This window comes from Leuciscus leuciscus (genome assembly GCF_965113295.1).
Source record: "Leuciscus leuciscus genome assembly, chromosome: 2".
Taxonomy (NCBI): domain Eukaryota; kingdom Metazoa; phylum Chordata; class Actinopteri; order Cypriniformes; family Leuciscidae; genus Leuciscus; species Leuciscus leuciscus.
The window spans coordinates 9121844-9138931 of record NC_138726.1 but is presented as its reverse complement, the minus strand read 5'-3'; the positions used below and the strand labels follow the sequence as shown (position 1 = coordinate 9138931).

Sequence of the window (17088 nt, the reverse complement as noted above, 5' to 3'; positions counted from 1 at the left end):
ACATTGTATGGATCAAAATTATTGATTTTTCTTTTACGCCAAAAATCATTAGGATATTAAGTAAAGATCATGGTTAATTTTTATTTTTAAAGGGGTCCTCGTGATTTTTTAAAACATTTTCTTCAGTGTGTAATGTTGCTGTTTGAGCATGAAAAAGGTCTGCAAAGTTACTAATCACAAAGTCCCTCCAATGGGAGTTATTCTCTATATCAGTAAACACTGTTTCTGAACTCCCTGAATCGCCTCCATTGTAGTTTTGAGTTTTCTTCCGGGAACAAACACGTCACAATATTGTTCATTTAAATAATTCCCGCCCGAGGCATTCACAAAAAAAATGGGTGCTGGATGAGTTGCGTTTATAGTGTGTTGAAACTTGCAGTTTTTGGTAAGGGGCGTGACATTTCCAAAACACGTTTGAAGATGTCGACCAATCACAACACACTGGTCCAGCCGACCAATCAGAGCACATTGCGCTTTTCAGAAGGAGGGGCTTCATAGAGACCAGAACTAAAAGTGTTATGGCGCTTTTCCACTACACAGTACCAGCTCGCCTCGGCTCGCCTCGACTCGACTCGGCTCTGTTTGGTTTTCCACTGTGTAAAAGTTGTACCTGTACCTGCTTCGAGGTACTTTTTTTCGTACCACCTCCAGCGAGGTTCTAAAGCGAGCTGAGGCGAGCTGAGGCGATACTAAAATGTGACGTGGAAACACAGCAGACTGCTGATTGGTCAGAGAGAATCGTCACTATTCACTGCGTCATCATTGCACGCGCCAGACGGAGTATCCTGAATAAAAAACAGCAAAAACAAAAACATCCAAAAACAGCATACACTCGATTTCCTCCATTGTCCTGTGTGTGTGGGTAGCGGGTGTGTCTCGCGCGTCTCGCGTAAAAGATTAAGTCACGGCAGTTTCCTGCGGCGTCGCTATGACGACCAGGTACTATTGTGGAGGTACTATCTGCAATGGAAAACGGAGCGAAAAGCGAGCCGAGCCGAGCTGAGTCGAGCCGAGCCGAGGCGAGCTGGTACTGTGTAGTGGAAAAGCGCCATTACTGACAGAATTGGAAAGAGAAGTGCTGCAACAATTTAAAATGTGTGAAAAATATAGTTTTTTGAAAATTCAAGCTTGAAAAACTATTCAAGTAGAGGCCAAAAACAAAATCAAGACTTTGAAAAAGGGCATAATAGGACCCCTTTAAGTAGAGAAGCACCGACTGCAAATTTCTTAACCGATTACGAAGTGTAAGTTTGCCGATTCCGATTTTCTTCCAAAGAACTATAATTGACAGCATATACAAACAAAAATCTACTTTACTTCAATGCAAAATTGTATTTTCATAAAAAACAAGTAAAAAGACAGTAATAAAATAAAACAAATTTCAAACAACAGCACAATTAAATGCAATAGAATAAAAAGAGATATGAAATAAACACAGCTTTAAGTTTTTCAGGTGGGTATACAGTATATTCAGGGAAGAAATACAACAGAAATTTAATTTAATTTTAAATTAAATACAGATTAATTCTTACAATTAGTTACAAAAGTTATTCAGTCAAGAGCAGAGAGTGATTTTTATTTATTTTTTGTTCTTTGATTAACATTGACAGACATAAGCAGGTTTATTAGGCGGCTGTCACTTTAAGAGTTTATGCACGGATCCAATATACTGTTACACAAATTGCGTTATCTTTTATCAACTAATTAGGTTCCAAAACTGACTGTGTTTGACTGAATTAGTATTTAAAATTAGAATTTGTACATTTATGCGCAATACAAGCAATATTTAACCGGAGCGAATGAGACGAGTGAGTGAGAGGAGGCGGGTGTGTGTCACTTCGCCAATGGAGAGAAGAGAGCGAGAACGCGCAGCTGACGTTATTGCCTGTGTCACTGGCAACAAAATGGATATTTAGCATAATTTAATTTAGCATTTAAGTACCGAGTAATAATAATTCACTGCATAAACTTACTATAGTGTTAGTATTAGGGTTTGGTTTAGGGTTAGTTGCATGTATTAGCTAAACTTATGCATAATATAGTTATTTATTAAATAAATGTATTAAGTAAGCTTATTTCTAATTGCTAAGGCAAAATTTGTAAGTTTTTCCCATCTAATATTTATCATTTCTTTTATTTCAAATAGTTTTTGTTAACAATAATAATGCTGTTTAAGTGTAGTTTCAGGATTCTTTTGGTTCAATCCTTCCTACACTTGTGAACGTGTTGAGTCATTTGTTTCTGTGATCTCTTGACTCACCAGATCCCATGATGGAGCAGATGATAATCATGGAGTTGTATTTGATCTCTGGTGCACTGTGCTCCTCTGTCAGTAGTTTGTGCAGAACCTGCACCAGATTGGAGTCGACAAAGTCCTTCTCTGCACAGTCTGAAATCAAAGCCGTGAAGTGACTCAGTTAAAAGTTCTGAACAGCACAAAACATTTGGACATGCCTGAACGAATGCCCTTCTCTCACTAAAGGCTTCAAGGGGCTATATGTAGTATTCAGAAACCCTTGTTATTAGCGACACCGGTGGCCGTTAAGTGAACTGCAGCCAGAAACGTATTGCTCGTGCTCGCACTCGTACTCACGTAACGTACAATTCTTTTTCGCTTAGAAGTAAAAAGTTGATAGGCCCTGTTTACACCTGGTATTAATATGCGTTTTGGTCGATCGGATCACAAGTGGACGACACTCAATTCAGGTGTAAAAAAGGTCTAAAGCTTTTTGAGCTTGTCCACTTTCGACCACTTCCAGAGGTAGTGGAAAACACATTTGATCAGATTGCTTTTGTAGTGTAAACTTGTGATCCAATCGACCAAAACGCATCTTAATACCAGGTGCAAACAAGGCCTTAGCAAACATCCCGACGGCGTCCACGCTGCTGAGAGCAACGTTTAGATGAATATGTAAATATGTGCTGCTCGATCTCCTCTCAATAACAAAATAAACAAAGAAAAAAAAATGTCAGCGGTGAGAAAGCAGCAGTTAAGAAAGCATCTGATCATAGTGATGTCGATATGTTTGCCCCAGCCAATTAAAATTACACTGTTATGATAGTTAGATTATAAAGTATATTTAAGACTGTACAGATCTGGCTGTGTGAGACTATAGTTTGAATGAATCCCTTTTCTTTGCATGACACATTGACATTACAGTACAGAATAGCTCTTTCGGAATTATCCTGCACATTGTGTAAGCATTCGCTTCATGTGTCATTGAACAGAAGAAAGGTTCTCCGGGGCGCACATAAATGTCACTCCTTTTGATTTTCCCGGCAAAAACGTCCCGAGGCTTTCACATGAGAATCAGTTTACAGGCTTTCATAGACAACCTAGGAAATCGGGGAAGGTCTCGTTTTTTAAGTTTTGTTACAAGCTGTTCACATATTGACAATTAAAACATGATTAATACATGAAAATTCTTACATATAGCCCTTTAAATGCATGAAATTAGTATTTTCTAAATATAATAAAAAGTATGTTAGTTTGTAAGTTTAGTTATTATAGAATTTTAATTAGACTATCAACCTCACCAAATTGCTACTAAAACTCTGAATGTGATCAAATAAGGTGAATTTATGTAAATTTGGTCTCTTTTGCCCTTTTTGTCAAAGGCAAAAGTAACAGTGTTGTTACTATTAGCTAGAAATTAAACTATTAAAGAATTTTTGGTAATTGAAATCGATTGAAACAAATTGAGGTACTAAAATGACTAAAACTTAGATAAATAAAAATCAAGCTAAATAGAAATGATAACGAATAAAAATGAAAAAGAGCATAACAAAAAGACTAAAAGTTAAACTAAAATTAAAATATAAAACTGAAATTATAAAAATAAAAGATCATTTAACATTGATAAATACTACAACAGCATATAGACAATGCTAAAATAACACTGCAGTGTAGTTGAATTCACCCTGCGGAAGACATTCAGATGTGTCAGCGTCTCTTTACAGATTTATATAACATACAGTAATCCTTGATTTTTACCCAGATCTAGTGCTGCTATGAGACCCAAGGCCACCAGCGCTTCGTTCTGCATGATCATGTGTTCACTCGTCGCCATGGTTATCAAGTGCTTAACACCTTCACCTTGTATGACTGTTCGGACCACATCCTATTCAGAAAGAAAAAAAGCAGTCAGAACCTTCCAGAGGACATGAATCGTGATGGAAAAATTGGCTGCAATAACACAATTCCTTTGATGTACGAAGTTGTGAGTCCAATGAAATCTCTGAACCGTTTCTCACATAACACCATGACTCAATGACCCAGATAATAAATGTTTTCACCCTCACTAGAAGTGAAAATGCTGCATGAAACAACAAAATCAGAACATATTTGATGTTTAATACACAGACATAATAGATGTTTTGTCTAAACTATAGTGCATTCCTTGTCGCAGTCAAATCCGGTTAAAAACAAAAGATTTACATGGTAGAGATGGGATTTACTGCTCGCTGCTCCAAGCCGGGTTCACACTGTACCAATTTGGCCACGATTTGGCCTTCTGAGACAAATATTGTGAATCCGAAGAGATTCCTCTGATCCTAGGCCAAAATCTGAATAATCCGTAGTGTGACTTCTTCTACGACAACCGTCGAATCAAAAACCAATAGGAGTGCAGAACCTGAAGTGAAACAACAACTTTCTCGAGACTCCCCTGCTTCGCAGCATAGTTAATGATATGCTAAACCCCGCCCGCACGTGATTGGTTACAAAATATTTGTTACATAGAGAACAATGGCGATTTCAAACCGCGTTTTTGAGACTGTCTTTGATTTACTGCAGTTTTAAGGAGAAAATACTCAGCAATGGTGTTTTTGACTTATGAATTTGCACATGGTTTGTCTTAAAGCATATTAAAAACACAACATATAAATAACATTAACAGACTTGATTGCCACTCATCTAGAGATTATTATAGTTTGCTATCCCCCATTTCTATCTCGCATGTGAATGCAGTCTCACAGTCACCGAACATGTCATGGACTGATGATGTAAATCTCTGGACGAGTCTTCTTGTTTTTCGTCCGTTTTTAACGAGTCTTGACTGCTGTATAGGGGGATCATGTTCGTACAGTCTGACTGTGACTATTATAAATCGTACGGTGTGCACCTGGCTTTAGTCGTGTCAAGCCTGCTCAGGGTACGGTGTGTGATGATGCACGTCTAGGCATAATACTGCAACATCAGTAAAGCATCGCCAGCGGTTTCCATCCAAAGTTGCGAATGTAATGCTTATGCTCAAATGTTTGGAATACTGCATAAAACATTCGCGAATAAAGCACCATTTCCATCCCATGTGTTCAAAAGTACAAAATCGTCACTTCATGGGAAACTGGTGCAAAATATCTAATTAAAAATGGGGGTTGCTGCAATCGGGGAAGCCACTGTGGCTGTTTTTCGTACATCATAAATGACTTGTGCCTCAAAGTGTGCAGACGAAATGCAATACATGCTGTTCTTTTGCGTTCGGATGCCTGGTGTTTGGGAACGCAGTCATGTGAGACTCTACTGGGAGGGAAATAAACCAAATCTTTTTGATGACAGACTCAGGCATTTCAGAACGACCAAACTAACATTTGAGAGGCTGTGCAATGCGATTGGTCCGCTTGTTAGTCCAGTTATCCAATCACACCCACTGTTGAGTCACGTGAGTTTTTTGTTTTGCATCGAGGGATTTGTTTGGTAAATGCGTTTCAATCGTAATTTAAAAATTATGTTAAAAAATGATCCACCTCAATTGAGAGCATACGTTTTTGATGCACATTTTTAGTATTGATTTGCATCCTGGTGTTTCCATCCAGCATTTTTTATGCAATTTCTCACAATGTGCATAAAAACAGGTGGATGGAAACATAGCTACTGGAATGAGAGAGAGAATGAAGTGCACGAGTGTGAGACCTTTGACTTGCTGTGTCGGATGAGAGCGGACAGCAGGCGGTTGGACTCTCCCATCACTCCGGCGTGGTCTTTCGCTTCACACCACTCCACCAAACGCTTCACCAGCTTTGGGTTTGTCCCCAGTTGCTCTGCTGCATCAGCTGCAACACACACAGCACTGAACATAATCTACCCAACACAAACCACAGTGGAGCACATGCTGCAACACACACACACAAACACGCACAAACACGCACACACACGCACACGCGCACACACACACACACACACACACACACACACACACACACACACACACACACACACACACACACACACACACACACACACACACACACACACACACACACACACACACACACACACACACACACACACACACACACACACAAAGTCGCTGTTTGGATTTAAATAAGCAAATGCTTAAAGGTGCATTGCGCAAGTCTCTGAGTTTTTGCAGAACTATGCCCCCTCTGGCGGCAAGCGAAACTGCAGCCAGAAGTGTGCACGCTCACGGACAAAAGTTATCTTTTTTTTATCTTACGTGGAGTTTGCGTTGGTGTTTGAAATGAACTACAAGCCGGTCTCTTAGAATCCATCTTCTACGGAGAATGGCGGCGAATACACAAACCTGCCAGACATAGCCAGGTGAGCGTGCCCGTGAACGTGCATGACGTCACGCCCAGTCTAAAATTCCGGCCCGAATCCCTCTTATTTATTTTACTTTACAGGATTATAGAGACAATCTCAGTGATCAGAGAAGGGCTCATTCAGCCCATCAGGCAATTGTTTAAGCATGTATGGGTTAGAAAACGGGTATTTTTAACATGAAAAAGTTGCTTAATGCACCTTTAAGTCTATGATTGGATCATTATTGCAGTGATTATTATGTTTCTAGCATGTTACATGTTTGGCAACAGTTCTTCTAACCCTAATTGATGGAGTGTGTAGCTTTTCATTTCTTAAACAACCATCAAGCCATTTTACAGGATGAAACTGATGCACCTCAGCAGTGCAACCAAAAATGCATGCATCTCTTGATTGAAATAAATGTGATGTTATTTCCATCAAGAGATGCATACATTTTTGGTCAAGATCTTGTATTGACAATGCAAGAGTCCAGCACTCTGTAAAGTCTCCTCCAGCACATCCCAAAGACTTTCAATGAATTTAAGGTCTGGACTCTGAAAATGGAACTTGATAAAGAAAACTGAAAATTATTCTTCATGCTCCTCCCAACCATTCTTTCATAATTTGAGCCTGATGAATCTTGACAGTGTCATCCTGGAGTATGGTCATGATGTGTCTATGGAAACACAGCATTCGACGACCATCTTCACAAACTCGTAATGGGAAGCCTTTATAAACTGGGTGTTGTTAACCTAAGAGAAGATTTAAGGACTGTGGTTTTCCAGGGAAAAAAATTAAAGGAAGAGCTACTTTGTGGCTTTAATACTTTATGAAGCTACATTTGAACATCTAAGATATGCTGATGTAGATCTTTTATGGCACAATCCTCTTAAAGGCATATTCTGGTGTTAAATATAATATAATAGATCACGTCTGTGAAAACTCATCCCCCTCAGTTTGTCAAAAAGCAGAAAAGAGCAGGAAACGCATATACAGTATAATGGAAGCCGAACAGACTCATATTTTTGTTAAAGCTCTTACATGAAGGGGTTATGAATTAACTGTAAAGTGACTATTTTTTAGCAGGATCAGTTTTGCTATTGTTAATTAAAACTCAAAGACTATTAAAAAATGCTTTTTATTAATTTAAATAAAGCTGAAATACAATATAAATATTAGATGAAAAGTTAACAGAAATAAAATAAGTGTAAGGGGAAGTAAAACTTTTTTTAAACAAACTGAAATAAAAATAGAAATATTAAAAAATACAAAAAGAATGACAAAAGCACACAAAATAATTTAACCTTAGAACATTAAAAATAAAAGCGAATTCAAAATATTAATATTTATTAATCTTGATTAAGGCTAATATGTACTCACATATTCTTTGTACAAATTAATGTATTATGAATGAACGTATTTACTAATGAAAAATGATAGAAATGAACATTAACCTAGATTAATAAATGCTGTAAAAAACAGTTCACTGTTAGTTCATTATACTTGCATTGACCAACAACTGTTAACAAATCGGACCTTACTGTAAAATGTTACCTATTATACTTTCTAAACATTATGGTAGTTCGATATTTTAAATCGTCTTCTCTTGTCTTCAAGGTGTTTGTGGTTTTCACTTGATTTTTCAAACTGAGAGACAAGCCTGTGGTAATTGACAGCAAGTCACAGACGCTGTCGATAAAGCTTAAGCAGTATTTAAGTTTATTTACCCAGGAATATTCATTTTAAACCCAAGCTGTCACTGACGGCTAACACGGCTGGACTGCTGCCATTGAATGGCAATGCAAATTCATCCGTGGCGGATCCCATGTCTGCAGATCCATAGTTTTTAAATGACAGAGTGCCATCGATCCTCTGCTCACTTAATATCAGAGACTAACTGCTGTGCGGCGGCAGCTGGGACGAGCCTGAGCCTCAGATCAAATGACACATGCTGTCTTTAACTGAGCTAAACACCTGTAAAGCATACAGTGATCTGTAAGATTATCAATTTTAATTAAAGCTGCAAGCAGCATTTATCAGGGTTCAAGCGGTTTAAGGCCTTTAAGCACATGCGTAAAAAGATAATATGTTTTATTTAGCAAGCATGTAAACACTTAGAAAACTTAGGAAACCAAACGTACTTTATAAAAGATCATATTAGAGATTCAGTCAAGAATCATTTTGTATAGATGTAAATAATGTATGTTGGATTGATGTTTATAAGGAAGTTCATCCTGATAATGCATTGTCAGCATTTGAAAGACAAACATGCACCTATGAACACATGAACACATGTACAGTGAATGTTAGGGCACCATGGATTGTTAATGAGTTGAAAAACAATGTTTGAGAGAGATGTGGCAAAGGGTACAGCAAACAGAACTGGGAACAAGAAGGATTGGGACGTCTATTGCAAATTAAGAACTAAAATTAATAGGAAAAAGAAAAGAATGTTTTACAAAATTAAAATAAGTGAATTTAAATGTGGAGTACACTCAATGAAATAATGGATAGGGAATCAAGTCAAATTCCTTTTATTGATACAGGTGACTCATTTTTAACTATTTTTAAACCATATGAAATTGGATTTTTTTTTTTTTTTTCATAAATAAAGTTGATAAATTAAGAGAGGAAATGTTGTTTGGCAGAACCAGTTTGCCACATCTTTAATATCAGTATTGAAAAAGGGATTTTTCCTTTAACTTGGAAAGATGCAAAGGTTATTCATCTACAGAAAAATGCAGCACTGGGTTTTAATGGTCATCATAGTCGACCAATAAGTTTGCTACCAGTTCTTAGCAAAGTATTGAAAATGATAGTTTGTGAGCAAATTCAATTATTCTTTAAGGAGAATAATTTGCTCTCTAATGTTCAGCATGCATATTGAGAGAGCACAGATTGATGACAGTAACAAGTAGGAGCAGTATTCTTAGATTTTAGCTCAGCTTTTGATGTACTGGATCATAAATTATTGCTGAATAAACTGAAATGTTACAAATTTACTCATCATACTGTACATTGGTTTACAAGTTAACTGTCTAATGGGACAATGTGTATTTTATAATGGAAGTTATTCAGATGTGAAAGAGTTGCAATGTGGTGTGCCTCAAGGAAGTTGTTTAAGACCAATGATCTTCCTCTTGTTTTAAAGTGTGCATGGACAGTCATGTATGCAGATGATAAAACATTATATTTACCTGTAACATCAATTAAGCAGTTGTCTACTGCTTTGGATGAGGAAATACAATTGGTAGAAGAAAAAAAAAAATACAAAAAGTAGGTACGGAATAATAAGCATAGGATAATATAGAGCATTTTTCACCTTTATAACAGTTAAAGCGCCACCACTGGCCCGACATCCATAAAAGTTTCCAAGCTTCTTTAGTGACGCATGCGCACTAGAGATGCACCGATTACAATTTTCTGGGCCGATTCCGATTTCCGATTTTTCATTAAGTTTGACCTGCCGATACCGATTTTAGCCGATTCCGATTTCATTTTTTCTAACCACTTTACAGCACACACAAATATTTATTTTATATCTTTTCTGTAATAGAACATTTTACAGTTTGCATTAGGGCTGTCAACGAATATTCTAAATTCGAATATATATTCGAATAGTTTTAAAAAACAGAAATTCGAACGTGAAAATTTATATTCGAATGTGAATTTCGAATATGGAAAAACACGCCCGCGGAAGCAGAGGCGCGGCTGTCTGCTTTGCGAGTGGGCGCGCGCGCTGCCTGAAGCCTTGTTCCGCAGACTGCGCGCGCACCTCCCCAAACGGACGAGGCGTTTATACTCGACGCGCTCGCCGTTGTACTATTCTTTGAAACGATAGGGGGCGATTCGCGCTCGTGCGGACGCGTCGAGTATAAACAAGGCTTGAGGGACAGGTCACACGAGTCGCACTGCTGAAAGTTGACAGTGCACTAAAAGACAATGGAATAAATTGCAGTCAGTTTTTCCTTTTTTTAATACAAGCACCAATAATGTAAGTAGCCTTTTTCTTTTTTAATAGCACTTTATTTTTTATGAACCTCAGGGTAAAAGTTCTTTGTTGTCACATTTCTCGGAATTGTGTGCCTCATTTTATTTAAAGTTAAACAGAAAAGTTCAATGTTTACCACAGCTCGCTCGGAGCGTTCAATGTCGGTTCTATACTGTAAAACTTCAATTAATGTTAATACATTTGTTTCAATCACTGAATGAAGCCTGCTATATTTGGGGCAAGAGTCGCGACCTTAAATTGCTTGCACAAAACTCTTGATCAGCACTCAACATGTGCTTATTGTTGTTCATTTAAACCGTTATGAGCAGAGAGAGCGTGAGCGCGAGGGCGCGAGAGAGAGAGAGAGTGCCTGCGAGTGAGCGAGACTGAGGTCTGCGGTCTTGGCCATTAGTTTATTTACTTGGTTTTGTGTTGGTAATACATTGTCAAATATGTTTAAACTTAAATTAACTACCTATACAAGTTATGTATGTCTCTTTGTATTAATTTGTCCTGTTATTGACGTAATGCGCGTCATTGAAAAAATGCGCAACCAGATGTTCGAATATTCGTGTGTTTTTTAGAGGGAATATTCGAACGTCATTTTTGAGCAATTTTGACAGCCCTAGTTTGCATAGTACATATTTTTTTGAACAGATAAACGCTATAAAATAGAACTATATAAATTACTCCAGGTTTGGGTAATTCACACACATCTAAAGTGCAGTGTTATGGAAGAACCATTTCCTTTTCACATTCAATATCCAATCATTTTTTATATATATGTATTTAGCAAACTAAACGTCTGTATGAAAACAGGGAATGGCAATAAAATATTATATAAATAAAAAATTAAATAAATATAGCCTTGCAGTATAAAGATATTTCTCAAAGCACACACACACAGGCCTATTGCAATCACTTGTACAAACTGAATCATAAAACAAGTTTAAATGGGTACATTTTCTATAAATATTAGTCTTCGTTTTCTTTTCTGACATAGCCTACTCCAGTTCTTGTTAAAACACACAAATTCTGTGCATTTTGGGCACTTTTTTGTGAAACCCTATTTAGGCTATTTTGTCCATCAAATGTGTGCTTTCCCTTTAATTGAGCGTGAGCAGTGCAGCAAAGACTCGGCGCCGAAACACGCGCTTCACTGCTCGTGACGCTCCTGCTTGACGCTCACGCGCTGCTCCTGCTCTCGTTGTGAATGCACTTATTGATTAACATGCACGCCGGAAAAAAATACGCGTTTGCGGTCTGAACGGACGTAATTCACGAGGTTTCCTACATGTGTGTTCCGTGTGCACGTGTGATGCTGATGTTGCGCGATGTTAATCATGCGGCGCCCGAGTGCATTTGACCGGCATAACATCGGCATTTGTCAGACTGATCGGCCGGTCGCCGGTCACGGCCGATCACGTGAAAATCGGCGAATTCCGATCACCAGCCGATCAATCGGTGCATCTCTAATGCGCACGGCTGATTTTGTGAGGTTGTATGCAAATTAGGCAGGAAGAGGGCAGCTTTCAGCCATTTCATGGGATTTGCCATAGAAATACATAATTTTGACACCTTTTTAACAGTTATAGCGCCACCAAGTGGCCAGTCGCCAATGAGCTCTTACATAGGTGTGCTGAGTTTGGTGAAAATATCTCATTCCGTTCACGAGTTATAGCCAATTTAGTAAAACATTTTGGCGGCCCTTAGGGACCGTGAACAGAAATTTCCACTTTTTTTGATAACTATTGACAATGAGACTCCAGAGAATCTTGCTGCACTGGTTTGGTTCCGGTCGGGCCAAAAACCTAGGACTAGTTCGCAAAAGTAGGTTTTTGGAAAAACCCAAAATACCCGAAAATTCTCCCAGTGTGACGAGCAAATACGAGGCATGTGTCCGCCTTGAGCCAAGGATTCCAACGATATAAGACACGGTTTTAGGAGTTATGAGCCATTTCGTACTTTTGACCGCTGTAGCGCCCCCGTCAGGCCGTTCGGGGCGCGCCTTTGGTGAAGTTGTAGGAGGTGTTAGTACTACCAGCCCTCAAAGTTTCAAGTCTCTACGACTTACGTCTCTTAAATTTACATTTATTTTGAGCTTTTATTTTATTTATCTTGATTTTAATTTACATTTTAGTCTTTTTTATTATGTGCTTTTGTCAATTTTCTTATTTTTTATATTTCTATTTAGCTTTAATTTATTTTTTATTTCAGTTTTAGTAATCAACCTAAATAAAAAAAATTTCAGTTAGTTGCAAAGGTAACATTTCTAATTTGTTTTCCCATCTTAAAATAATTATATAAATACAAATAAACATAAATAATATATTCCATTTCAGCTAATGAAAATTATTTTTTAAAGTTTTAAGTTCATAGTAACAACAGGGACAAACATTAGAATGCAGTTTTTCTCTTTCAGAAAAAAACAAACCAAAAATATTGATGACACATCCTGCACTCATGGGCGTGGCCACATTTGTGTCCAATCAAATTCTCTTTAGAATGGAAATGCCCCACCTCCTAATATAACATCAACAGCAAGCAGCAAATCGTAGTTAATACAGAAAAGAAAACATCAATCAACGAGTCATTTCATGATGTTTTTTAAGTTTATATATAGTCTAAATTATAGGCAAGCGTGTAATTTTAACGCAAATTTTGTTTGAGCATCACAACCAGTCCAGCACAGCAACACTGGCATGATTCTGGGGCGGGACTATCTATAGATATTTTTAAACGTTTTGTTTTCAGAATCGTGGTCGGTTAATAAATACCCTGTGTGTCGATGAGCATCCGTAATGTTCCCAGGAGCTTGAACTGGACTGGTGGCATCTCGGATTTAAGGAACTTCAGCACTACATCCGACACACCAGCCAAGAGCATCTTAGACTTGTTGACCACTGGGGAAGACAGGGCAAATGATGCAGATTTAGTTTTAAGACACTTATGCAGAGGTTGGTGAATCATTCAATGATTGAGTGAAATTTCAGACTGACCCGGAATGGCCAGGTTCCTCAGAGCGCTGAGGGCGGCGTGCTGCACCGTGACGTTCCCCTCTTCAACATGTCTGTCTAACAGCTCGAGAAGCTTCTGTACAATACCAGTGTCTACCATGTGGATGCAGTTTCCATCTGTACACAAAAAAAGAAAAATGTATTCACAATCTGAACACAGTGACCACACGATCCTCCAAGTTCTTGTAGGCCTGAGGTCTTACCATTGCGGGCAAAGTTAGCGATGGCTAGCGCTCCCGCTAGCTGGAGCTGGTGGTTGTTGGAGGGCACCCATGAGAGAACCCTCTGAAACACACTGCCTTTACCACCCTCAAACAGCTTCTGCATCGACTCATCTACAGGAGAACACATCACACATGACTGCAAACACAACACAAATACAGTAACATGAGAGAATGAGACAAATTACAATGCCTTTAAGATGGAGACCAACTAGGTTAAACTATTCAATGAACCAGTATTAGGTTTTGGCTGGTTGTGATAATACATCACGGATAATCTGCATTTTATTAAAGAGAAAGTGAAGTGAACTTATGGCACACTACAAAAGAAAATTCATATTAGCATTTTGCCAAAATTTAGTTTTGAGTGAAATCATGACAGTTTGGCTAAACTTAGCTCAGATTTAGAGAAAAAGTTGATTTAACAAAGGAAATTCTATAAAAAAAATATCTTTGAACTAGGGTTGGGCGGTAATATCGGATACCGCGGGATCTTAAAATAGCACCGGTATCAGTTTCAATACCGGCACTTATATAGCCTATAATATATATAATTTATTTATTGCCTAAAAACTGCTTATGTGTGGTTGCAGTTTGGCAATATTTCTGGTTCCAACCGCATGAGAAGGGAGAGGCGGTAAATACAAGAGATGTAAACACCTCTAACCTAATGTCGCATCTCCGAAACAACCGCCCACTCACTGCTGCCAGGATGCATTTTGTTCTCGAGTTCATTAAATAAGCGCATTAAGTTTCGTATTTGTTAAAATATTATAATGTTATTTTTTCCATCTTTGTTGATTATGAAAAGTGAACGGCACAAATAAGATGGGATGCATCGGGAGTCAGACGATTTGACCACTTCAATAAATTTCGTTTTGTAAAAGGCCTCTTTAAAACGAATTTCGTTTTGTATATATTGTTTCTTAATTTTAATACATTTTTCATCAACCAATTTCCTGGATAATCATAACATGATGGGCATGCCGCGGTCACTTGCATTGAAATCTCATAAATTAACCGAAACTCAGTGTAGGCTATGCCTCACAGACATGGCAAATATATATAAATAAAGCTTGAAATGTATTTAAACGAAACAATTCAAAACGAAAGAAATAGGCTACTCACTGATTAGGCTGAGTAATCCATGATGTGCATTTCTCTCTAGGCGCGTTCATACGGAGATGCGATCGTCAATTTCATTAAACGAAACCATTCAAAACGAAAATAAATAGACTAGCCTAACGTACTCTCTGTAATCCATGATGTGCATGTCTCTCTATAGCGTTCAGATGCCGATCGTCAATTTCTTTAAACGAAACAATTCAAAACGAAAAAAAAAAGGCCACTCTCTGATTGTGTAATGATGTGCATTTCTCTCTATAGGCGCGTTCACTACAGAGATGGCGATCGTCAACTTCCATCTTTGCAGAAAAGTTGTATTAATAAAAATCAATGGACACGTGTCACCGGATTACAGAGGCACTTTTTGCTTGTTGCACGCACACAGATATTATGTTGAATAATGGTGGGCTCCGGCTCATAATAACAGTTAATGCCGTCGGCCTGACTCCTGACTCACAACGTGCAGGGGTTGGGCTTGATTTTTTATTTATTTTTTGCCCGATCTGGCATTCAGTTTCTGAACGGTGTAGGCACAAGCCAACAGTTTGGTGACGCCGTCTGAGCCCATTATGTCATAATTTTTAATTAGTCACGGTAATACCGTATACCCCGGTAAAACAGGGAGGAGGTTTGACGGTATCAAAATTCGAATACCGCCCAAGCCTACTTTGAACCCATTTTTACCTTATTTTAGATTCCTTTTTATAGCAGTATGGCTAATAAATCTGATATGGGACATGAACAAGAAAACTTCCTGACTTCTTTGTAATGAAGAGCTGAGAGAGAAACGCACTTTACAATCTGGATGATTATCATGTTTATAAATGACAGAATATACATTACTCTTCAAAATGTTGGGGTCAGTAATATTTTTTCTTTTATTAATACTTTTATTCAGCAAGGATGCATTAAATTGCTAAAAATTGACAGTAAAGACTTTTATAATGTTAAAAAATATTTATATTTCAACTAAATGCTGTTCTTTTAAAATATCTATTATTCATTAAAGAATTTTGATTCTTTTTGTTCTTTTTTTTCCACAAAATATTAACCAGCACAACTGTTTTCAACATTGATAATAACATTTCTAGTTTCTTGAGCATCAAATCAGCATATTAGAATGATTTCGGAAGGATCATGTGACACTGAAGACTGGAGTAATGATGCTGAAAATACAACTTTGCATCAGGAATAAATTACATTTGAAAATATATTCAAATAAAAAAAAGAGATATTTTAAATTGTAAAAAATATTTAAAAAGGAACATTTAAAAATCTTACCAAACCCAAACTTTTGTATGTGAGGTTGGAAAAGGTATCAAAATTCAATGTCTTCAATACATTCAGTGAAAGTAATTTTAATACCCCACCACTTATTCAGCTAGTGTTTTAATATTGATGAAGTGAAAAATACATCTGCCAGAAAGGACTCACTTCACCCTTACCTTTACTAAGTAAAAGGACGTGGATCCCTATATAGCCAATAATGAGCTTATATAACTGCTGGGAAACTATATAAAACGTTCTTGGGAATAGAAATTTCCATTCATTATACATACAGTATGAGGTCACAGCTTGACACCATGTCATTAAGTTTTATAAGGCCCTGTTTGCTTTATTCAAGCTGAAGAAATGACGTAATGTACCTCAAACTGTTTATTTAAGGGTTATTTAAGTGCTGCCAGAGTTTTGGTCCTGTACCTCCCAACAGCAGAAGGACCATGAGGTCCGAGGACGTCTTGAGCTGAGCCACGTCCTCCTCCCTGTCGCTGTCCACCGTCTGAGCCACCACCTCCAGAAGACACTCCACCAAACCAGCATCCACCAACTGAAGCTTGATCACATCTGAGAGAGAGAGAGAAAGAGACAGATCTTATTAGATCTCAACCTTCATTAACACCTTCATGTCTAACAGGGATTTCACAGCCCATATTAAAATCCTGATGCACATCAGAGTTAGAGTCAAGACCAGATACAGACCAATATCACACACACACACACACACACACACACACACACACACACACACACACACACACACACACACACACACACACACACACACACACACACACACACACACACACACACACACACACACACACACACACACACACACACACACACACACACACACACACACACACACACACACACCTTAAGACCCAAACTAAAACTAACCTCAGATTCAGG

At 37.9% G+C, this 17088-nt stretch overlaps 1 protein-coding gene across 6 annotated transcripts in view; it reads right to left on the bottom strand.

Moving 5' to 3' along the window:
• Nucleotides 1–17088, bottom strand: part of rap1gds1 (RAP1, GTP-GDP dissociation stimulator 1) — a 60456-nt gene that overhangs the window by 2220 nt on the left and 41148 nt on the right. For 3 of the 6 annotated variants that reach the window (XM_082161311.1, XM_082161315.1, XM_082161313.1), the window contains 8 exons: nucleotides 16597–16740; nucleotides 13753–13884; nucleotides 13532–13666; nucleotides 13310–13435; nucleotides 9739–9768; nucleotides 5912–6051; nucleotides 3995–4121; nucleotides 2261–2389 (listed from right to left, as the gene is read on the bottom strand). In XM_082161311.1, the coding sequence (XP_082017437.1) occupies nucleotides 2261–2389; nucleotides 3995–4121; nucleotides 5912–6051; nucleotides 9739–9768; nucleotides 13310–13435; nucleotides 13532–13666; nucleotides 13753–13884; nucleotides 16597–16740 (963 nt within the window). The remainder of the gene's footprint in view (nucleotides 1–2260; nucleotides 2390–3994; nucleotides 4122–5911; nucleotides 6052–9738; nucleotides 9769–13309; nucleotides 13436–13531; nucleotides 13667–13752; nucleotides 13885–16596; nucleotides 16741–17088) is intronic. The other 3 variants (XM_082161314.1, XM_082161316.1, XM_082161312.1) reach the window with 2 other exon arrangements.